The following is a 24,964-nucleotide window of genomic DNA, read 5'->3' as shown; positions in this document are numbered from 1 at the left end:
TTACGTTACAGCCTTATTCAAAAAATAAAATCCCCCCTCAATCTATACACAAATTGCAAATTGATTGAAAATAAACTGAAATATCACATTTACATAAGTATTCAGACCCTTTACTCAGTACTTTGTTGAAGCACCTTCGGCAGCGATTACAGCCTCTAGTCTTCTTGGGTATGACGCTACAAGCTTTGCATGCCTGTATTTGGGGAATTTGTCCTATTCTTCACCGCAGATCATCATCTCAAGTTGGATGGGGAGCATCGCCGCACAGCTATTTTCAAGTCTCTCCAGAGATGTTCGATCGGGTTCAAATCCGGACTCTGGCTGGGCCACTCAAGGTTATTCAGACGTGTCCAGAGGCCACTCGTCTTGGCTGTGTGCTTAGGGTTGATGTCTTGTTGGAAGGTGAACCTTCAGCCCAGTCAGAGGTCCTGAGCACTCTGGAGCAGGTTTTCATCAAGGACCTCTCTGTACTTTGCTCCATTCATCTTTGCCTCGATCCTGACTAGTCTCCCAGTCCCTCCCGCTGACAAACATCCCGACAGCATGGTGCTGCCACCCCCGCGCTTCACCGTAGGGATGGTGCCACGTATCCTCCAGATTTTATGCTTGGCATTCAGGCCAAAAAAGTTCAATCTGGTTTCATCAGACCAGAGAATCTTGTTTCATCTTTCTCTCACAATTCCTTTGACCTCATGGCTTGGTTTTTGCTCTGACATGCATCGTCAACTGTGGGACCTTAGACAGGTGTGTGCCTTTCCAAATCATATCCAATCAATTACATTTACCACAGGTGGACTCCAATCAAGATGTAGAATCATGTTAAGGATGATCCATGGAAACTGGATGCAACCAAGCTCCATTTCAAGTCTCATAGCAAAGAGTCTGAAAACCTATGTAAAATTGAAAAAACAGTATTCGCTTTGATATTATGGGGTATTGAGTGTAGATTGAGGAGGATTTGTTTTTTTTGTTTTTTAAAATCCATTTTAGAATAAGGCTGTAACATAAAATGTGGAAAAAGGGAAGAGGTCTGAACATTTGCTGAATGCACTGTATAGTAGTGATGAATCTTAGCTTTTAGAGTGATGTGGCAAAACATACAATTTGAGTTTTTGAGCTTAGAGCTTTTTTCTTTTCAGCTTCTCCGTGCTTCTGGTTCACAACCTCCTCCAACTTCTTCTCATCCCAATTATCCATGGTGTCTATACAAAACAGGATAAATAGTCAGCTCTACAAAACCCAGCAGAGATATCAGCTGTTTATTCGCTGCTGACAACACTAATGATTAGAAGACACTAACCTTTCTCAAGCTCATCATCTCTCTTGTCAACGTAGAGGCTCCGTTTTTCACACTTCCTCTCGAGTGTCAAATCGTGGGAGAACTTGCACTTGTCTCCTTTGGTGCATTGGCCTTGCTTGAAGAAGGCACAGAGAACTGACTTTGGGTCCACCCCTGCAGAATTAAGAGGAAAATGTAACAAGTACTGTATGTTTCTTCTCGCGCTCATTACCTCAGGGTCTTTCCTGCCACTGTTGCCAGATGGGTGGATTGAATAGTATAATTACACAAATGTTTTTCTTATTCTCTTTTGTTATTGTAACCCAACAGAGGGTAATGATAATGATTTATGATTTAAATTATGTACAGTACCAGTCAAAAGTTTGGGTTTTGCTTTACTTTTACTATTTTCTACTTTGTAGAACAGAAAAGACATCAAAACTATGACCACATGGAATAATGTAGTAACTAAAAAAAAAGTGTTAAATCAAAATATATTCTATAAACTTTAGATTCTTCAAAGCAGCCGCCTTGACAGCTTTGCACTCTTGGCATTCTCTTAATCAGCTTCACCTGGAATGCTTTTCCAACAGTCTTGAAGGAGTTCCCACATGCTGAGAACTTGTAGGCTGCTTTTCCTTCACTCTGCGGTCCAAACCATCTCAATTGGGTTGAGGTCGTGTGATTGTGGGTTGCCAGGTCATCTGATGCAGCACTCCATCCCTCTCTTTCTTGGTCAAATAGCCCTTAAACCTGGAGATGTGTTGTGTCATTGTCCTGTTGAAAAGCAAATTATAGTCCCACTAAGCGCATACCAGATGTGATGGCGTATCACAGCAGAATGCTGCGGTAGCCATGCTGGTAAGTGTGTCTTGAATTCTAAATAAATCAGTGTCACCAGCAAAGCGCCCCCACACTTCATGGTGGGAACAACACATGTGGAGATCATCCGTTCAGCTACTCTGCCCATCACAAAGACATGGGGGTTGGAACCAAAAATCACAAATCTGGACTCAGCAGCCCAAAGGACAGACTTCTACTGGTCTAATGTCCATTGCCCATGTTTCTTGGGCAAAGCAAGTCATTTCTTCCATTTGGTGTCCTTTAATAGTGGTTTCTTTGCAGCAATTCAACCATAAAGGCCTGATTCACACAGCTTCCTTTGAACAGTTGATGTTGAGATGTGTCTGTTACTTGAACTCTGAAGCATTTATTTGGGCTGCAATTTCGGAGGCTGGTAACTCTAACAAACTTATCCTCTGCAGCAGAGGTAACTCTGGGTCTTCCTTTCCTGTGGCGATCGTCAGAGCCAGTTTAATCATAGCGTTGGATGGTTTTTCCCGACTGCACTTACATTTTCCCGATTGACGGACCTTCATGTTTTAAAGTAATGATGGACTGTCGTTTCTCTTTGCTTATTTGAGCTGTTCTTGCCATAATATGGACTTGGTATTTTGCCAAATAGAGCTGTCTTCTGTATACCACCCCTACCTTGTCACAACAACGGATTGGCTCAAATGCATTACAGAGAAAATAAAATTCTACAAATTCACATTTAACCTTTTAAAGATAGGGGGCAGCATTTTCACTTTGGATGAATTGCGTGCCTATAGTGAACTGCCTCCTACTCTGTCCCAGATGCTAATATATGCATATTATTATTACTATTGGATAGAAAACACTCTGAAGTTTCTAAAACTGTTTGAATTATGTCTGTGCGCATAACAGAACTCATAGGGCAGGCAAACATCCAAACAGGAAGTGGAAATTCTGGGGCTGGTTGATTTTCAACTCATCACCTATTCACATCCAAATAAGATATGGATCTGTTCGCACTTCCCACGCATTCCACTAGATGTCAAGTCAGTAGAACGTGGAATGAAGCCTCTAGTGTGATGTGGGACCGGATGGCCGCTATTTTGAGTCACTGGTCTGGCAGAATGCCAGTTCCTGGTTCCGCGCAGTAGTCATTATATTGCCTTGCGTTCCATTACTTTGTAGACAATAACGAATGCTCCGGTTTGAATGTTATTGGATATATATGATAACAGCATCCTGAAGATTGAAGCTCTACTTAGTTTGACCAGTTTATTCGACCTGGAATATAACTTTTTGATGTTTTCGTCCGAGTTCGCCTGGACCAGTGCCAGCTTTTGGACATGTGAACTAAACGTGCTAGCAAAAGTAGCTTATTGGACACTAGTAATGGACATTATGGAACAAAACAACAATTTATTGCAACGATTAGGATTCCTTGCACTGCATTCTGATGAAAGATCAAAGGTAAGGGAATATTTATGATGCAATTTCGTATCTCTGTTGACTCCAACATGGCGGAGAAATATATTTACTTCTGAGCGCCATCATTTCAAAAAAATCTGACACAGCGGTTGCATTAACAACCAGTGTATCTTTAATTATATATAAACATGTATCTTTCGTCAAAGTTTATGATGAGTATTTCTGTTATATGACGTGGCTCTCTGTAATTACTCTGGATATTTTGGAGGCATTTCTGAACATGGCACCAATGTATACCGAGATCTGCGGATATAAATATGTATATTATCGAACACAAAATAAATGTAGTGTGTAACATGATGTCATATGAGTGTCATCTGATGAAGATTATCAAAGGTTAGTGATTAATTATCTCCAATTCTGCTTTTGTGACCATCTTTGGCTGGGAAAAATGGCTGTGTGTTTTTTTTGGATTTGGTGGTGATCCAACATAAATATATGTTGTGTTTCGCTGTAAAACATTGTAAAAATCGGAAACGATGGGTTGATTAACAAGATGTTTCTTTCATTTGCTGTATTGGACTTGTTAATGTGTGGAAGATAAATATTTCAAAAAAATATTTTTGAATTTCCCGCGCTGCCTTTTCAGCGGAATGTTTGGGGGGGTTCGTTAGCTGAACCTGTGTCCTAGACAGGTTAACAAGGGACACCTGTTAATTCAAATGCATTCCCGGTGCCACCTCATGAAGCTGGTTGAAAGAATGCCAAGAGTGTGCAAAGCGGTCATCAGAGCAACAGGTGGCTACTTTGAAATATATTCTGATTTGTTTAACACTATTTTGGTTACGACATGATTCCATGTGTTATGCAGTTTTTGATGTCTTCACTAGTATTCTACAATGTAGAAACTAGTCAAAATAAAGAAAACCCCTGAATGCGTAGGGTTCTCCAAACTTTTGACTGGTACTGTACATCAACAACAAACATTAACATGCATTACAAACTCATTCATTGAAACACGCAATACAATATTTAAGAACTTTATTAACATTACAGTGAACATTAATTTGTTAACGCTGTTACAAATGCTTTTACATGTTAGTGTTAAACTTGTAATTTGAGAAAGCTCTTTTACAGAGCCCTCATACGTTGCAATAAACTTTTCTTTACAGAGACAACTTAGAGCGAACATTGCAAATTGGATTAATTGAAACCTGATATAACCCTCCAGAGAAAACTGAACTAATGGAATGAATAATGTTCCAAGTTTTCTATTTGGAATTTTAACATCTCTTATAGTATCTCCGACACAAGACAGCAATGATGCAACTATGCACACTGGTTGGCTTTTCGAGACTGAAGATACACAGTAGTTTTCTTGGTGCACAAAAATGCTCAGTTTATAGCATAATACCCTTTTGCACCTTTGCCCTGTCCTAATTATTGACAAAGATTAGTGGTGGGTAGTATGCAAAAGCCTAATCAGTGATTAATCCTGACAATATGAGTTTCCTAAGCATTAAATAGGGTAAGGTCGCAAAACGTCCTTTTAGATTAAACAGGGCATTTTCTAAATCTATGTACAGTTGAAGTCGGAAGTTTACATACACACCTTAGCCAAAATTACCTATCTTCGGTCAGTTTGGATCACCATTATTTAATGTGAAATGTCAGAATAATAGTAAAGAGAATTATTTATTTCAGCTTTTATTTATTCCCAGTGGGTCAGAAGTTCACATACACTCAATTAGTATTTGGAAGCATTGCCTTTAAATTGTTTAACTTCGGTTAAATAATTTCAAACACACAAGCATCCCACAGAAAGCTGGGTGAATTTTGGCTCATTCCTCCTGACTGAGCTGGTGTAACGGAGTTTGTTGACCTCCGTGCTCGCACACGCATTTTCAGTTCTGCCCAAAGATTTTCTATGGGATTCAAGTCAGGGATTTGTGATGGTTTGTGATGGTATTGAAGTGGCCTTGACTTTGTTGTCCTTAACTTCTTATGGGATGGGGGTATTGAGTAGCTTGGATGAATAAGGTTCCCAGAGTGAACTGTCTGCTACTTAGGCCCAGAAGCTAGGATATGCATAGTATTAGTAGATTTAGATAGAAAACACTCTGAAGTTTCTAAAACTGTTTGTATGATGTATGCGAGTATAACAGAACTCATATGGCAGGCAAAAACCCGTGAAAAATGTAGGTATTCAAGTCGTTGCCTATCCAAGATAGTGTAAATTTGATCCTATTGCACTTCCCAAGGCTTCCACTAGATGTCAACAGTCTTTAGAACCTTGTTTCAGGCTTCTACTGCGAAGGGGGAGTGAAAAAGAGCTGTTTGACTAAGGGGTCTGGCAGAATGCCATGAGCTGCATTCCTTTTCATTTCAAAAGAAAAAGGAATTGTCCGGTTGAAAGATTATTGAAGATTTTGACATAAAACATCCAAAAGATTGATTCTATATATTGTTTGAAATGTTTCTACGAACTGTAATATAACTTTTTTGACTGTCTGGACTAAGTGCCTGCGCCTCATGAATTTGGATTTCTGAACTAAACGCGCAAACAAAAAGGAGGTATTTGCACATAAATGGACTCAATTTAAAAATAAATAAAAAACATTTGTGGAACTGAGATTCCTGGGAGTGCATTCTGATGAAGATGATAAAAGGTAAGTTAATATTTATAATGCTATTTCTGACTTCTGTATGGCTTGTTTTGGTTCCTGAGCTCTGTACTCAGATTATTGCATGGTGTGCCTTTTCCGTAAAGCTTTTTTAAAAATCTGACACAGCGGTTGCATTAAGAGGAAGTATATCTTTCATTCCATGTATAACACTTGTATTTTCATTAACATTTATGGTCAGTATTTCTGTAAATTGATGTGGCTCTCTGCAAATATCACTGGATGTTTTGGAAGCAAAACATTACTGAACATAACCATGCCAATGTAAACTGAGATTTTTGGATATAAATATGAACTTTATTGAACAAAACATACATGTATTGTGTAACATGAAGTCCTATGAGTGTCATCTGATGAAGATCGTCAAAGGTTAGGGATTCATTTTATCTCTGCTTTTTGTGACTCCTGTTTGGCTGGGAAAATGGCTGTGTTTTTCCGTGACTAGGTGCTGACCTAACAATCGCATGGTATTCTTTTGTCAAAAAGCCTTTTTTATTTTTTAAATCGGACACTGGTGAGATTAACAAGTTTATATTTAAAATGGTGTATAATACTTGTATGTTTGAGGAATTTTAATGAGATTTCTGTTTGAATTTGGCACCCTGCACTTTCACTGGCTGTTGTCAAATCGATCACGTTAACAGGATTTCAGCCCGCCTCATCCCTAAGAAGTTTTAAGCCATTTTGCCACAACTTTAGAAGTATGCTTGGGGTCATTGTCCATTTGGAAGATCCATTTGCGGCCAAGCTTAAACTTCCTGACTGATGTTTTGAGATGTTGCTTTAATATATCCACGTAATTTTCCTTCTATTTTGTGAAGTGCATTAGTCCCTCCTGCAGCAAAGCACCCCCACAACATGATGCTGCCACGCCTGTGCTTCACAGTTGGGATGGTGTTCTTCAGCTTCCAAGTCTCCCGCTTTTTCATCCAAACATAACAATGATCATTATGGCCAAAAAGTTATATTTTTGTTTCATCAGACCAGAGGAAATTTCTCCAAAAAGTATGATCGTTGTCCCCATGTGCAGTTGCAAACCGTAGTCTGGCTTTTTTATGTCGGTTTTGGAGCAGTGGCTTCTTCCTTGCTGAGCGGCATTTCAGATCATGTCGATATAGGACTCGTTTTACTGTGGATATAGATACTTTTGTACCGGTTTCCTCCAGCACCTTCACAAGGTCCTTTGCTGTTTTTCTGGGATTGATTTGAAATTTTCGCAGCAAAATACTCTGAGACAAAACACGACACCTTCCTGAGTGGTATGAGGCTGCGCGGTCCCATAATGTTTATACCTGCGTACTATTGTTTCTACAGATGAACGTGGTACCTTCCGGCGTTTGGAAATTGCCCCGAAGGTTGAACCAAACTTGGAGGTCTACAAAAAAAAAATCTGGGGTCTTGGCTGATTTCATTTGATTTTCCCATGATGTCAAGCAAAGAGGCACTGAGTTTGAAGGTAGGCCTTCAAATACATCCACAGGTACATCTCCAATAGACTCTAAATTAGCCTATTAGAAGCTTCTAAAGCCATGATGGAATTTTCTGGAATTTTCCAAGCTGTTAAAAGGCACTGTCAACTTAGTGTATGTAAACTTCTGAGCCACTGGAATTGTGACAATTAATTATAAGTGAAATAATCTGGTCTGTAAACAATTGTTGGAAAAATGACTTGTGCCATGCATAAAGTAGACGTCCTAACCGATTTGCCAAAACTTTTAGTTTGTTATTAAGAAATTTTAGGAGTGGTTGAAAAATGAGTTAATGACTCCAACCTAAGTGTATGTAAACTTCCGACTTCAACTGTACTAGAAAAAACTTTGTAGCTGAATATAGAAGACATTTCCATCCTCACCTTTAGCGACTTTCTGAGCAGCCACCACTGGCTTGAAAAGCTCGTTCAGCTCATCTAACTCTTTCTTCTTGTCACCCTTTTTGTTCTTGTCCCCTTCAGCAGCAGCCTAGGAAAACAGGATCTAGTTAGTCACAAGTCCACAACAGGATCCAGGTTTGCCGACCTCCTGACCTAATAGCAAGCAATAGCTTGAGATTAGGCCGGCTTTATATCCATTTACATTTTCCAGAAGGTGCCTTATTTTACCTTGTGTAGCAAGAACGTTGAATGAACTGTCATTGGGACTTGCATACCTTAACCTGTTAAGTCGACACTCTACTTTTTCTAACATTCTGTTAAAAATCGCGCAACATTTCAGCGCCCTGCTACTCATGCCAGGTATATAGTATATGCATATGATTAGTATGTGTGGATAGCAAACACTCTGACGTTTCTAAAACTGGTTAAATCACGGCTGTGACTTTAACAGAGCGTGAGTTTCATCGAATAGTGCAGGAAAACCTGATCACTGAAAATGGAAATAAATATCCTTGCGCTTACTTCCAGGAATTGTTCAAAGTGAACCGAATTACATGAGACCGAGGTTTCAGCGCCTACAGCTACCACACGTTGTCTAGAGTCTTGTCATTTGATTCGCAATTGATTCTTGGTCTAACCGGTTCAAGGGAACTCCTTCCCTCCGTTCTCCGACCGGATGTTTTGGTCGAGCTCTCTCGGCCATGTTTTTTTTTCCAGACGACACCTATAGAAGTTACATCGCCTCCTGATGAATTTTATCGCTTATTAACGTGTACTAATACCTAAAGTTGCATTACAAAAGTATTTCGAAGTGTTTTGTGAAAGTTTATCGTCGACTTTTTGAATTTAAAAAAATGACGTTACGTTATGAAACGCTCTTTTTTTCCGTTTATCATACAGTCTACATAGAACGATATCTAGGCTATATCCTCTTAGTCCGCCCCATCCCGGATCCGGGATCGTGACTACAACCTCAAGCTCATTACCATAACGCAAAATTAGCGATTTCTGAAAATTGCAAATTAAATGAAATAAATATGCCTATCCTCAAGCTTATCCTTTTCTTAACAATCCTGTCGTCTCAGATTTTCAAAATATGCTTTAGAACCAGAGAAAATCAATAATTTGTGTAAGAGTGGTGATAGCTAGCTTAGCATTTAGCGTTAGCATTTAGTACGCAACATTCACAAAAACCAGCAAAGGGATCAAATAAAATAATTTACCTTTGAAGAACTTCCGATGTTTCAATGAGGAGACTCTCAGTTACATAGCAGATGTCCAGTTTTTCCTGAAAGATGCTTGTGTAGGACACAACGTTCCGTTTTGTTACTATGCATTTGGCTACCGAAACTAACCGAAAATTCAGTCACCTAAACGTCAAACTTTTTTCCGAATTAACTCCATAATATCGACTGAAACATGGAAAACGTTGTTTGAATCAATCCTCAAGGTGTTTTGTCATATATCTCTTCATTGAAATCCCTTCCCTGGAAGCGTGCATTCTTCTCTGATTCGGATGGAAAAATACTGGTACCTGACTTTTGCGCACCAATTTCCACGCAGACACCGTGCGGGACACTTGGTAATTGTAGGCTCTTATGGTCAATCTTCCAATGATATGCCTACAAATACGTCACAATGCTGCAGACACCTGGGGGAAATGATAGGAAGTGTCCGTTCATTCCTGTCGCATTCACAGCCATATAAGGAGATCATGGAAAACGTGCCTCCAGAAATCCTGTTGATTTCCTGGTCACTCAAACATCTTGGTTTTGCCTGTAGATTCTGTTCTATGGCACTCACAGTGAAAAGCTTTACAATTCTGGAAACGTCAGAGTGTCTTCTTTCCAAAACTATCAATTCCAAGCATATTCGAGCATCTTTTCGTGACAAAATATTGCGCTTAAAACGGGCATGTCTTTTTATCCAAAAATGAAATACTGCCCCTAGAGTCTTAACAGGATATATATGGACGGATTTAATCGAAAAAAAGACCCAATAGTGATTATGGGACATCTAGGAGTGCCAACAAAGAAGATGGTCAAAGGTAATGAATGTTTTATATTTTATTGTGCGGTTTGTGTAGCGCCAAATATGCTAATTATTTTGTTTACGTCCCCTGCGGGTCTTTTGTGGTGTTACATGCTATCAGATAATAGCTTCTCATGCTTTCGCCGAAAAGCATTTTAAAAATCTGACTTGTTGCCTGGATTCACAACGAGTGTAGCTTTAATTCAATACCCTGCATGTGTATTTTAATGAACGTTTGAGTTTTAACTAATACTATTAGCATTTAGCGTAGCGCATTTGCATTTCCAGAGCTCTAGATGGGACGCCTGCGTGCCAGGTAGGAGCAAGTGGTTAAGGGAACATTTTGACATTCGCCATATGGTTAGTGAGAAAGTCCATATTGCAAATGTACGGTCCCTTACTAGACGTCCGAAAACGTTTGTAAAATTTGCGGAAGGCGTCGGGCCGTGCGGCAGGGCCGGATCTACCGGGAAGTCATCAAATGAAATCTGACATTCGGTTTCCGTTTTTATAAAATAATCTAATTTTGGTAATTTTTCCACTGTCCCGATAAATCCCACAAGAGGGCGAATGGAATCATATTGCAAATGTACAAAACATCACGAATCACGACGTGGCCTTATCTCCAAAAAGGAAAAGACTTTGAAGACGAAACTTGGTGAGCATAGGTTTGGCATAATGGGCAGTTGGCCCCGAACAAGATGGCGTCTAGGCCTCAACGGTTTTTGAGTTATGGCCATTTTTCTGGGATTAAAGGTCCAAAATGAAAATAGAGCAATGATTTTTCCGCTTCACGTCAAAAAGAACCAGCCATTTATCTATCGTCATTTAAGAGAACTCATACACTGTCAAATTGGTGATGTTCAAAAATAGTTTTTTTTAAACAGTTACAGATCCAGTTGCAGCGTGTTCATACGAATCTTTTTAAAGTGTGCTTCGGAGCTCTGCGAGACTTCTGTGATTTTCTAAAATAACACACTCACTAAACACTCCGTAAATAAGTCAGTTCTTAACATAAAGACTTAAAACTCAAAATTCTATAATTGCCTACCCCAAGGAGGATATGTTCACTTTCAGCTTCCTGTGTAAACCGGAAGTGCCTTAAAATGGTGTCATAGGTGCTGTTTCCAAGGGTTAAAAAGGTCAGATCTTTTCAAAACTTCATATATGTGTGATTAGGCAACCCCCAAGAACAGTCAGTCATTTCTCCCAACAGATGTCAAAGAAAAGCTCACACACACACACAGCAAGGATGGAGTGACAAAGTGCAGTGCTTAAAGACACACAGAGCCTGCAATGGCATTTCCATATTCTCTAGGCCATGCCGAGTTCAACGAGATGCCCCACTTGACCGTAGCTCGCTCTGAGTGCAGCGACCTTGAAAAAAAGTAGGCCCAAAATTAAACGTGGCCCTAAATGTCATTTGCTTTTGGGTGACAGTGAGAGAACCTTTAGGGTGAGAAGCACAATTCGACCTCATGTACGATCCTGAGGTCCTTCCGATCTGTGCAAGCCTAACCTTGACTACATGGCATTAACCCGTAACAGTAGAACAGGGTTTTTTGATCTCACAGATTACAATGACATCTCTCCCCATAGGAATACATTGCCTGCCCCTCTAAAGTCAACCTGAAGCCTGTGTGTGTTATGAATGCCTTATGAATCTGTCTTTGATGACAGTCCATCAGGACACTATGAGGTCTACCTGTGTTGATTCTTAGCTTCCTGGAGCAACCGGAAGTGATTCAATTCACCCTAAAAGTGTTTTGGAAACACATAACACTGCATTCAGTCACTGTAGATCAGTCAATTCTTAACCTGTTGCGACGAGCCATCCCGGACCCGGGATTGTGAATACAGCCTCAAGCTCATTACCATAACGCAACGTTAACTATTCATGAAAATCGCAAATGAAATGAAATAAATCTATTTGCTCTCAAGCTTAGCCTTGTCATCTCAGATTTTCAAAAATATGCTTCTCAACCATTGCAAAACAAGCATTTGTGTAACATTATTGATAGCCTAGCATAGTATTATGAAGCAACATTTTCACAAAAACCAGAAAAACATTCAAATAAAATCATTTACCTTTGAAGAACTTCAGATGTTTTCAATGAGACTCTCAGGTAGATAGCAAATGTTCAGTTATTACAAAAATATTATTTGTTTAGGACAAATCGCTCCGTTTTCTGCGTCACGTTTGGGTAAGAAAAAAATGAAAATTAAGCCATTAAAACGCGAACTTTTTTCCAAATGAACTCCATAATATCGACAGAAACATGGCAAACCGATGTTTAGAATCAATCCTCAAGGTGTTTTTCCACATATCTATCGACGATAAATCCATCGTGGCAGTTGACTTTCTCTTCTGAAGAAATGGAACGCGCATGGACCTAGAGATTACGCAATAATTGACACAGGACACCGGGCGGACCCCTGGCAAATGTAGTCTCTTATGGCCAATCTTCCAATGATATGCCTACAAATACGTCACAATGCTGCAGACATCTTGGACGAACGGCAGAGAGCTTAGGTTCATTCATCACACATTCACAGCCATATAATTTGTGATGGTACATGCCCAATAGTGAAAGAAACATCACCAATTGGACATGATGAAATCAACACAATGAGATATGCAAAGGAGCAACTATCACTGCCCGGCCATCCTGTGTTCATCAGGTCAGTCAATTTTGCATTTCTGCAGTATTTCTGAGCATGTCAAAATTGTGATGGTAAATGGCAAAAGGACATAACATCCTGATTTGGCATTTTCAAATCTTTCATATTGCATTTGGACACTTCTTATGGCATTTGGCCGAAAAAAAAGTGACTTTTGACTTCCTATGAAATCATATTACAAATGGACAAAACATATGCACAAGTAAAAAATAAAATAAATGATAAAAGTTGACAAAAGTATATTCTACAGTTCTTACACATGACTAATTGACAAAAAGCGAAAGAATTTTGAAAAACGGTCCAGAAAGCACTTTAAGGGTGTGTGAAGTTAAAATTTCTGCTATTTGACTTTTGACTTCCTATGAAATCATATTGCAAATGGACAAAACATATGCCTTATGCACAAGTTAATTTATTTTTTAAATTATGATAATAAAATTGGACAAAAGTATATTCATACAGTTCTTACACATGTGTAATTGAAAAAAAAATCAAAAGAACTTCAAACAACGGTCCAGAAAGCACTTTAAAGGGGTTGCTAGGTTTTTGATGTTGCTTTTGGATATTGACTTGTGTTGCATTTGCATATGGCATTTGCAATCAACTTTGAACGAAACGACGCCGAATTGAGTGGTATTGGACACCGTGTGGACTTCCCATTCATTTTTGTCCATTTCAGGGGGGTTGTTCCCTTACTCTGCCAATTGTCCACTTGGTTGGTCCTATGCCATTTGAAATTTCACAAAACATCCACAGGAAAGTATTATCAAACCGACATATTAGCAGGCAAAATCCTGAGTTGAAATCAAAACAGGAAGTCAGAAATCTGAGCTTTGTATATATTCACCAGTCCCCAATGAAATCCCCTTGAGATATGAATGATGTTGCACTGCCTAGGGGTCCACTAGATGTCAACCATCAATAGAAATTAGAATGAGACTTCTATGATGTTGTGGGAATGAATGATAGCAGAATCTGACAGGTGTTTGGCAGTCAGCCATTTTCTGATCATGTTTATTCCTCATGGTAGTCACTTGCGTTCCATTGCTCAAAGACAAGAAGGAGTACACAGGTGTTTAGGGATTTTTATTTATTTATCTACAATGACTAATTATGTATACATTTCAATCAGGATGTACTAATCAGAATACTATTATGCTACTGTACATGTATGAATTTTCTCTCTTGCTCCCAGTAAAATCCAACCAGGAAATGGGAAATCTGAGGTTTGTAGATGTTCAAGATACAGTGGGATATTAGTTATGTTTAATTTCCTATGGCTTCCACTAGATGTCAACAGTATTTAGAAACTGTATTTAGGATTCTACTAAAGGAGGGGCTCATAATAGCTCTTTGAGTGAGTGGTCTGGCAGAGTGTCACAGCCTCGGTCTGGAGCGCTCACATGAAAGATAGTTACGTTCCACTTCATTTGTACAGACACAGGAATTGTCTGGTTGGAACATTAAGTTTTATTTTAAAAACATCCAAAAGATTCCATACTTAGTTTGGCATGTTTCTACAGGCTGTAACGGAACTTTTCGAACTTTTTGTTCGGCGCGACCTGAATACGCTTTTTGGTTTTTCACCAAACGCCCTAACAAAAGAAGATATTTGGACATAACTGATGCACATTAATCGAACAAATCATACATTTATGGTGGAACTGGGATTCCTGGGAGTGCATTCTGATGAAGAACATCACAGGTAAGTGAATATTTAAAATGCTATTTCTGAGTAATGTTGACTGCTTTGTTGTGTAAAGGCTGTACTCAGATTATTGCATGATTTGCTTTCTCCTTTCTTTATCAAACAAAACATGCATGTATTGTGTAACGAAATCCTATGAGTGTCATCTGATGAAGATCAAAGGGTTTGATTAATTTTCTCTATTTCTGCTTTTTGTGACTCCTCTCTTTGGCAGGAAAAATGGCTGTGTTTTTCTGTGGCTTGGTGGTGACCTAACAATCGTTTGTGGTGCTTTCGCTGTAAATTATTTTTGAAATCAGACACTGTGACTGGATTAACGAGAATTGTATCTTTAAAATGGTATAAAATACTTGTATGCTTGAGGAACTTTAATAAGATTTTTGTTGTTTTGAATTTGGCGCCCTGCACTTTCACTGGCTGTTGCGGGGGGCTTCCGCTAGTGGAATGACGATCTGAAGTTATTTGGATTTTTACGAATTATTTTTTAAAGACAGGGTCCTGAAAAAAGGACGTTTATTTTTATGCTGAGTTTGTATCCCATAATTGCTCTGCTGTGTGCATCTTGCTAGCTGTCACTCAAGACTGATGGCTGAAGCTCGAATTACTAAGGGGCTGGCCAAGGTGGGGGAAACCGGCGCTGCCCGGCTTCCAGAAAAGTCTTTCAGACTAGGCATTGCGTGGCTAATTGAGGTAAGACTGAAATTCTGCTTATAGATCATGCATGTATGAACTGCACACATTAACACATCCAGCCTAAAGTCGGGAGGTTTCAACAATAATTACTCGCCAAAGTTCCGGAGCATGTCTTTAATACTTTTCTGTGGATGTTTTGTCTCAAATTTCCAACAGCACAAGGACGAACTCAGTGGACAACCAGCAAATCAAATGAAATTTTATTTGTCACATACACGTGGTTAGCAGATGTTAATGCGAGTGTAGTTCCGACAATGCAGTAATAACCAACAAGTAATCTAGCTAACAATTCCAAAACTACTGTCCTATAAACAGTGTAAGGGGATAAAGAATATGTACATAAAGATATATGAATGAGTGATGGTACAGAGCGGCATAGGCAAGATACAGTAGATGGTATTGAGTGCAGTATATACATATGAGATGAGTATGTAAACAAAGTGGCATAGTTAAAGTGGCTAGTGATACATGTATTACATAAGGATGCATTAGATCACATAGAGTACAGTATATACGTATACATATGAGATGAATAATGTAGGGTATGTAAACATTATATTAGGTAGCATTGTTTAAAGTGGCTAGTGATATATTTTACATCATTTCCCATCAATTCCCATTATTAAAGTGTCTGGAGTTGAGTCAGTGTGTTGGCAGCAGCCACTCAATGTTAGTGGTGGCTGTTTAACAGTCTGATGGCCTTGAGATTGAAAAACAGCTTCTGTCTCTCGGGCCCAGCTTTGATGCACCTGTACGGACCTCGCCTTCTGGATGATAGCGGGGTGAACAGGCAGGGGCTCGGGTGGTTGTTGTCCTTGATGATCTTTATGGCCTTCCTGTAACATCGGGTGGTGTAGGTGTCCTGGAGGGCAGGTAGTTTGCCCCCGGTGATGCGTTGTGCAGACCTCACTACCCTCTGGAGAGCCTTCCGGTTGTGGGCGGAGCAGTTGCCGTACAAGGCGGCGATACAGCCCGCCAGGATGCTCTCGATTGTGCATCTGTAGAAGTTTGAGTGCTTTTGGTGACAAGCCAAATTTCTTCAGCCTCCTGAGGTTGAAGAGGCGCTGCTGCGCCTTCACGATGCTGTCTGTGAGTGGACCAATTCAGTTTGTCTGTGATGTGTATGCCGAGGGACTTAAAACTTGCTACCCTCTCCACTACTGTTCCATCGATGTGGATAGGGGAGTGTTCCCTCTGCTGTTTCTTGAAGTCCACAATCATCTCCTTAGTTTTGTTGACGTTGAGTGTGAGGTTATTTTCCTGACACCACACTCCGAGGGCCCTCACCTCCTCCCTGTAGACCTTCTCGTCGTTGTTGGTAATCAAGCCTACCACTGTTGTGTCGTCCGCAAACTTGATGATTGCGTTGGAGGCGTGCGTGGCCACGCTGTCGTGGGTGAACAGGGAGTACAGGAGAGGGCTCAGAACGCACCCTTGTGGGGCCCTAGTGTTGAGGATCAGCGGGGTGGAGATGTTGTTGCCTACCCTCACCACCTGGGGGAGGCCCGTCAGGAAGTCCAGTACCCAGTTGCACAGGGCGGGGTCGAGACCCAGGGTCTCGAGCTTGATGACGAGCTTGGAGGGTACTATGGTGTTGAATGCCGAGCTGTAGTCGATGAACAGCATTCTCACATAAGTATTCCTCTTGTCCATGGGTTAGGGCAGTGTGCAATGTGGTTGAGATTGCATCGTCTGTGGACCTATTTGGGCGGTAAGCAAATTGGAGTAGGTCTAGGGTGTCAGGTAGGGTGGAGGTGATATGGTCCTTGACTAGTCCCTCAAAGCACTTCAAGTGAGTGCTACGGGGCGGTAGTCATTTTGCTCAGTTACCTTAGCTTTCTTGGGAACAGGAACAATGGTGGCCCTCATGAAGCATGTGGGAACAGCAGACTGGTATAGGGATTGATTGAATATGTCCGTAAACACACCGGCCAGCTGGTCTGTGCATGCTCTGAGGGCGCGGCTGGGGATGCCGTCTGGGCTTGCAGCCTTGCAAGGGTTAACGCGTTTAAATATTTTACTCACCTCGGCTGCAGTGAAGGAGAGTCCGCATGTTTTCGGGGCAGGGCCTTATATGCGTCGCGGAAGTTAGAATAACAATGATCCAAGGTTTTTCCAGCCCTGGTTGAGCAATCGATATGCTGATACAATTTAGAGAGTCTTGGTTTCAGATTAGCCTTGTTAAAATCCCCAGCTACAATGAATGCATCCTCAGAATGTATGGATTCCAGTTTGCAAAGAGTCAAAAAAAGTTTGTTCAGAGCCATCAATGTGTCTGCTTGGGGGGGAATATATACGGCTGTGATTATAATCGAAGAGAATTCTCTTGGTAGATAATGCGGTCGACATTTGATTGTGAGGAATTCTAAATCAGGTGAACAGAAGGATTTGAGTTCCTGTATGTTTCTGTGATCACACCACGTCTCGTTAGCCATAAGGCTAACGCTGCTCTTATATTCAGTAGTTCTTCTCGACTGTATGTAATGAAACCTAAGATGACCTGGGGTACTAATGTAAGAAATAACACATAAAAAAATAAAAAAAACTGCGAAGCGAGGCGGCCATCTCTGTCGGCGCCGGAAGTAACTCGTTCAACTGAAGTTTATTCAACATTCTGACTTGTAAAGGGATTGTTCAGTCTTCTGGAATATTATTGTTAGCAACTAGTGTGGGAAGTCCACATGCCGAAATAAGACGCTAGATCCAGGCAAAAATTAGGCTAGATGAGTGTCAATTCAAAGTAAATTAGAGAGAAAACATCTGTAGATTGATGTAACCATAAGAACCTGACTTCCGGAAAAATGTATTCTCTAGTTGGAACAGAGCAATGCCATAATGTGGACAGCGTGGAGCCCGGCACGGTATATGGCTGGGAAAATGTACCTCAATCCAATGATGGAATATGTCACTGTACTCTTAAAATGTTCCCAAAATGATAAAATGTTTAATTGATAAGATTGAAATACTGATTGAAATACTGCCTTTTTCGTCAGCCTGCTAGCCTGCTGTGTTTCAAGCCGCCGGTAGCTTGTGGGTGCTTTATATGTACTTCAGTCAATTATGAGTGCAATCCTACTTAAATTAAATATATAATTATTATATGCCTACTGTATGCTTGCTAGAAAATTAATTAGCTAAATAACATTAGCTAGAACGTCTGAAGGAAAATGTTTTATTTTTAAAAAAAATCCAAAAGGTAACAAAAACATTTACGAGACGTGTTTGTGCCGTCATCTGCATTAGTAGCACAATTTCTAACTTGTATGCATTAATTTTTACTTACACTTGTATGTTGTTTTTACGTTTTCGCTAACTTTTCTAAGCGGATGTACAATCTTCACGATTTGAAAAATGGGGAGTTTCAGGCCCCGGAGTGAACATAATTGTACACTCGCAAAGCCGACTAAAAACGAGGGCTCCGGGCAGCCGAGCGGAAATGGAGGAAAACTCGCCTCCCTGCGGACCTGGCATCCTTTCACTCCCTCCTCTCTACATTTTCCTCCTCTGTCTCTGCTGCTAAAGCCACTTTCTACCACGCTAAATTCCAAGCATCTGCCTCTAACCCTAGGAAGCTCTTTGCCACCTTCTCCTCCCTCCTGAATCCTCCGCCCCCCCCCCCCTCCTCCCTCTCTGCAGATGACTTCGTCAACCATTTTGAAAAGAAGGTCGACGACATCCGATCCTCGTTTGCTAAGTCAAACGACACCGCTGGTTCTGCTCACACTGCCCTACCCTGTGCTCTGACCTCTTTCTCCCCTCTCTCTCCAGATGAAATCTCGCGTCTTGTGACGGCCGGCCGCCCAACAACCTGCCCGCTTGACCCTATCCCCTCCTCTCTTCTCCAGACCATTTCCGGAGACCTTCTCCCTTACCTCACCTCGCTCATCAACTCATCCCTGACCGTTGGCTACGTCCCTTCCGTCTTCAAGAGAGCGAGAGTTGCACCCCTTCTGAAAAAACCTACACTCGATCCCTCCGATGTCAACAATTACAGACCAGTATCCCTTCTTTCTTTTCTTTCCAAAACTCTTGAACGTGCCGTCCTTGGCCAGCTCTCCCGCTATCTCTCTCTGAATGACCTTCTTGATCCAAATCAGTCAGGTTTCAAGACTAGTCATTCAACTGAGACTGCTCTCCTCTGTATCACGGAGGCGCTCCGCACTGCTAAAGCTAACTCTCTCTCCTCTGCTCTCATCCTTCTAGATCTATCGGCTGCCTTCGATACTGTGAACCATCAGATCCTCCTCTCCACCCTCTCCGAGTTGGGCATCTCCGGCGCGGCCCACGCTTGGATTGCGTCCTACCTGACAGGTCGCTCCTACCAGGTGGCGTGGCGAGAATCTGTCTCCTCACCACGCGCTCTCACCACTGGTGTCCCCAGGGCTCTGTTCTTGGCCCTCTCCTATTCTCGCTATACACCAAGTCACTTGGCTCTGTCATAACCTCACATGGTCTCTCTTATCATTGCTATGCAGACGACACACAATTAATCTTCTCCTTTCCCCCTTCTGATGACCAGGTGGCGAATCGCATCTCTGCATGTCTGGCAGACATATCAGTGTGGATGACGGATCACCACCTCAAGCTGAACCTCGGCAAGACGGAGCTGCTCTTCCTCCCGGGGAAGGACTGCCCGTTCCATGATCTCGCCATCACGGTTGACAACTCCATTGTGTCCTCCTCCCAGAGCGCCAAGAACCTTGGCGTGATCCTGGACAACACCCTGTCGTTCTCAACTAACATCAAGGCGGTGGCCCGTTCCTGTAGGTTCATGCTCTACAACATCCGCAGAGTACGACCCTGCCTCACACAGGAAGCGGCGCAGGTCCTAATCCAGGCACTTGTCATCTCCCGTCTGGATTACTGCAACTCGCTGCTGGCTGGGCTCCTGCCTGTGCCATTAAACCCTTCAACTCATCCAGAACGCCGCAGCCCGTCTGGTGTTCAACCTTCCCAAGTTCTCTCACGTCACCCCGCTCCTCCGTTCTCTCCACTGGCTTCCAGTTGAAGCTCGCATCCGCTACAAGACCATGGTGCTTGCCTACGGAGCTGTGAGGGGAACGGCACCTCAGTACCTCCAGGCTCTGATCAGGCCCTACACCCAAACAAGGGCACTGCGTTCATCCACCTCTGGCCTGCTCGCCTCCCTACCACTGAGGAAGTACAGCTCCCGCTCAGCCCAGTCAAAACTGTTCGCTGCCCTGGCCCCCCAATGGTGGAACAAACTCCCTCACGACGCCAGGACAGCGGAGTCAATCACCACCTTCCGGAGACACCTGAAACCCCACATCTTTAAGGAATACCTAGGATAGGTTAAGTAATCCCTCTCACCCCACCCCCCTAAGTTTTAGATGCACTATTGTTAAGTGACTGTCCCACTGGATGTCATAAGGTGAATGCACCAATTTGTAAGTCGCTCTGGATAAGAGCGTCTGCTAAATGACTTAAATGTAAATGTAAATGGCTGAGGGGCTTACTTTGCAAACTTCCCTTGCTTGGCTAATCATTTGGACCGCCCCCCAAGATGGCGATGGGGCATAATGTATAATGCATAAGTGGACAACGGTGTGTCTTTTCAGTGTTTGGACCGCAGCCGGTCTTCCATAAACAAGCGCCGTAACATGGAGATATGGCCGTGCGGGAACACTAACCATAAAGTGTGTAGATATTTAACATTTTGTTTAATTTTTCTTTACTGATATGCAAGAAACGTTCCTTATGTTTCCAAAACAGTACCAGAAGAGATGCATGTTTATATTAATGTTAACAGCAAGCGCCAGGGATCTTAACAAAACTCCCCCGGTCAGATGATACTATTATCAATAGGCCCTAAAGCAATTAATGTCTATGAATGGGGTACATTCTGACCAAAGAGAAGACACGAGAACAAAAGCCTGGTTCTTATGGCTTTAGGTTGATGATGCTCTAATGGCAAACATCTCTGTTGAATTTACAAGTCAAGCCAGTGGTCATTCACTGAGAAACAACAAGACTGTAGGCCTGATTGGTCCTGCTTACCTTACTACCAGGAACTTGCTTGACTTGCTGGGAGACATTCTTGATAAATTTCTGTTGTTTTCCACCCTTTTTGTTCTTCAACCCAAAAGTCTTGTCCTACATAAAAGATAAACAAATGGAATATCAACAATTTAATAAGGACATAACGTTAAACGTTGTTAGTTGGCAGGCTACCAAGAAGAAACCTCTGAACGACAAAATAATACGGTTTCTGGCGCTAGCTATCTAAGTAGTTATAGTAGCTGACTAACTAGCTAACTTACTGTACCAACAAAGATTAGACATGATAACTAGCTAGCCATCTGTTACAACTACTAACATTAATTAACCAGTTCATTCAAGCCCTGGACAGACGATCACACAACCTAGCTAACATTAATTCGAATAAATAAGTTTGTAACCAGAACGCCGCAGCCCGTCTGGTGTTCAACCTTCTCAAGTTCTCTCACGTCACCCCGCTCCTCCGTTCTCTCCACTGGCTTCCAGTTGAAGCTCGCATCCGCTACAAGACCATGGTGCTTGCCTACGGAGCTGTGAGGGGAACGGCACCTCAGTACCTCCAGGCTCTGATCAGGCCCTACACCCAAACAAGGGCACTGCATTCATCCACCTCTGGCCTGCTCGCCTCCCTACCACTGAGGAAGTACAGCTCCCGCTCAGCCCAGTCAAAACTGTTCGCTGCTCTGGCCCCCCAATGGTGGAACAAACTCCCTCACGACGCCAGGACAGCGGAGTCAATCACCACCTTCCGGAGACACCTGAAACCCCACCTCTTTAAGGAATACCTAGGATAGGATAAGTAATCCCTCTCACCCCCCCCCCTTTAAGATTTAGATGCACTATTGTAAAGTGACTGTTCCACTGGATGTGAGCGTCTGCTAAATGACTTAAATGTAATGTAAATGTAACCTTTGCTAGCTACTTTCTACAGCTAACTAGCTACAACATCCAAGCACAAATTAGATACCAGTAGCTACCACGTTCTTAAAAAGGGGTTAGCATAAGAACGCTACGTTTGTCAGTTTGGTACCAAGCAAATATAACGGTTTGGAAAGTGCGTTCAACAATCCGTGGTATAACTAGCTAGCATCTAACGTTCTAACTCACTAGCTAGCTTCACAAAATAACCTTTGGACGTTACTGTAATTTAGCTAGCTACCAATTACTCTTGTAGCTAGCAAACTAGCTTAGCATTATCCCATTTAATTTGACTATGGTGCGCGAAAGGGATTTCACCTCAATTATCTTTTCCTTCTTCTTTTCTTGCGTTTTTTTACTACCAGTGGCAGCTTGAGCTGGTTTCTTCGGAGGCATAGTGAATGATGTAACTATATTTAGAAATATTCTATTACCATAGCCACCGCTACATAAAGTACTAACAGGCCACTCCGTGACGCTGAATGACGTCAGTGTTCATTTTCTTCTTCGTAGGTATTTTTTTGGTGCGGTTGGCATCCAACATTAATGGTACATTACCGACACCTACTGTGCTGGAGAGTCTTGACCATCGTTTTACGTCAAACACATTCAACCACAAACATTTAAAATCGTGGCTATATTGTGTAAATTAAATCTGAATATAAGGTTCGGCATAATGATAGCAGTGTGGTTAAGATTAGGGTTCACTTTCAAATCAGATTTTTAGAAGAGAAATTGCGGAAATAGGTGGCGTTTAGCAGTTATGACTATGTCGCTGTGGTAACTAGTGGAGAAATCCCTCAACCAATATTATGAAAAACTGTTTATTTACATATACAGAGTGCATCAAATGTTGTTTATGGAAAAGTGTTTATTTCTGTATTTCATGGTTGCAACTTGCTGAAAATTGTCCACAGTGTTCTTATCATCTAGTTTCAACAGTAGTGCAATAAAAATTACACAGTGTGCATCAAACATGATTTAGACCTTGTTTATTGAGATTTTAAAAAATATGTTTTTCATGGTTGCAATTTCCTGAAAATTGTCCAGTGTTATTATAATTTAGTTTAAACAGTACTACAAAAAATGTTACCTACAGATTGCATGAATCATGATTTAGAGCTTGTTTATGGAAAAGTGTTTATTTCTGCATTTCAATGTTGCAACTTGCTGAAAACTGTCCCATTTTTGCTGTGCTATCTATTTGAGATGAAATGAACATTGTGGACAGTTTTCAGCAAGTTCCAACATTTGAATACAGAAGTAACTTTTTTTCCATAAACAAGCTCTAAATCATGTTTGATGCTGTATATATTTGTGCACATTCATGTACGTTGGCGTGTATAAGAGCTAATAATTTGATGGTTTCTGTGTGGAGTTGATGCAAAAACACCATTTTGAGAAGAGTTCAAATAGTTTTGAATTAAGTGTTTGGTTTTGTAAGAGATGTGACGTTTTGGGGTTTTGTGTGTAGAGTCTAGAGAAAATTAACTATAGTTTCAGAAATCATATGTAAGCAATTGTCAAAAACTGTAACTAGGCAAGTCAGTTAAGAACAAATTCTTATTTACAATGATGGCCTACCCCGGCCAAACCCGGACGACACTGGTGCCAATTATGCGCTATCCTATGGGCGGATGTGATACAGCCTGGATTTAAACCAGGGACTGTAGTGACAACTCTTGCGCTGAGATGCAGTGCCTTAGACGGCTGCCCCACTCGGGAGCCCAAAGACATGGATTGTGTGAGTGTGCCTTTCAGAGGGTGAATGTGCAAGGCAAAAGATTTCAGGGCCTTTGAACAAGATATGGTTGTACAGTAGGTGCCAGGCTCACCAGTTTGAGTGTGTCAAGAACTGCAACACTGCTGGGGTTCACACAACAGTTTCCTGTGTGTACTAAGAATGGTCCACAACCCAAAGGACATCCAGCCAACTTGACACAACCGTGGGATGCATTGGAATCAACAGGGGCCAGCGTTCGTGGAGTGCTTTCAACACCTTGTAGAGTCCATGCCTCAATGAATTCAGGCCGTTCTGAAGGCAAAAGGGGGTGCAACTCAATATTAGAAAGGTGTTCCAAATGATTTGTACACTCAGTGTACACATGATTTATCTGAAATGTTTTTTAATAACACAAGCACAGGTTTATTGACTCTCGTTACGATTGTACCACAATAGAGTACCACAGAATGAGTCATAATACCCATAAAAACTAGGGAACTGGTTCCAATTGTTTTTACACCATTTATTTTTCCCATAGAGGATTTTAGAAACACTTAAAACAAGGGCTGTGTTTCTTGTGGGCTTACCCTGGTGTGATGTTTTGATAACCTTGTAAAGATTGTAGTACAAGGTGACTTTCAATATATTTGCCTGTATTTACCCCCACAAAATGAAATGCTAATTAGCTGCTAATGCCATGATGATCTGGACGAGACTGCTGAATCGAGGCAAAGGTAAGAATCTCTGGATGAACTAATGCACTTTCCTAAATGTACTGTAGTAATAAGTGCTAAATTTATTTAAATAGTCAAGTTAGTTAACTTAGTTTAAGTGTTTCTAAAAATCCATTATGGGAAAAATGAATGGTGGAAGAACGACTAGAACCATTTTCCTGTTTGACAGCTAGGTTTTATGGGTATAATGACACCTCCACTGTAATCTATTTTAGCACTCACTGTGGTGGGTAGCATTTTCGCTATATACAACGACAAGACTTTCTGCCAATATTCTTTATTGTCCCTTAAGTTCAAGTACAGTACCCATCAAATGTTTGGATACACCTACTCATTCAAGGGTTTTTATTTATTTTTAAAAAATTACATTGTAGAGTAATAGT

The 24,964-nt window shown here is 41.3% G+C and overlaps 1 protein-coding gene across 1 annotated transcript in view; it reads right to left on the bottom strand.

Annotated features, from left to right (window-relative positions):
- Positions 1-22,619, bottom strand: part of LOC124039848 (zinc finger CCCH domain-containing protein 15-like) — a 29,807-nt gene extending 7,188 nt beyond the window's left edge. The window contains exons 1-5 of the mRNA XM_046356310.1: positions 22,443-22,619; positions 21,207-21,302; positions 8,057-8,162; positions 1,301-1,453; positions 1,102-1,202 (exon numbers count right to left, since the gene is read on the bottom strand). Coding sequence (XP_046212266.1) covers positions 1,102-1,202; positions 1,301-1,453; positions 8,057-8,162; positions 21,207-21,302; positions 22,443-22,520 — 534 coding nt within the window. The 5' untranslated portion in view covers positions 22,521-22,619. The remainder of the gene's footprint in view (positions 1-1,101; positions 1,203-1,300; positions 1,454-8,056; positions 8,163-21,206; positions 21,303-22,442) is intronic.
- Between the last annotated feature and the right edge of the window lie 2,345 nt (positions 22,620-24,964).

The sequence above is a fragment of the Oncorhynchus gorbuscha genome, linkage group LG07, assembly GCF_021184085.1.
Source record: "Oncorhynchus gorbuscha isolate QuinsamMale2020 ecotype Even-year linkage group LG07, OgorEven_v1.0, whole genome shotgun sequence".
NCBI classification, from domain to species: Eukaryota; Metazoa; Chordata; class Actinopteri; order Salmoniformes; family Salmonidae; genus Oncorhynchus; species Oncorhynchus gorbuscha.
The sequence above is the reverse complement of the archived record's forward strand: the minus strand, read 5'-3'. Positions and strand labels throughout refer to the sequence as shown.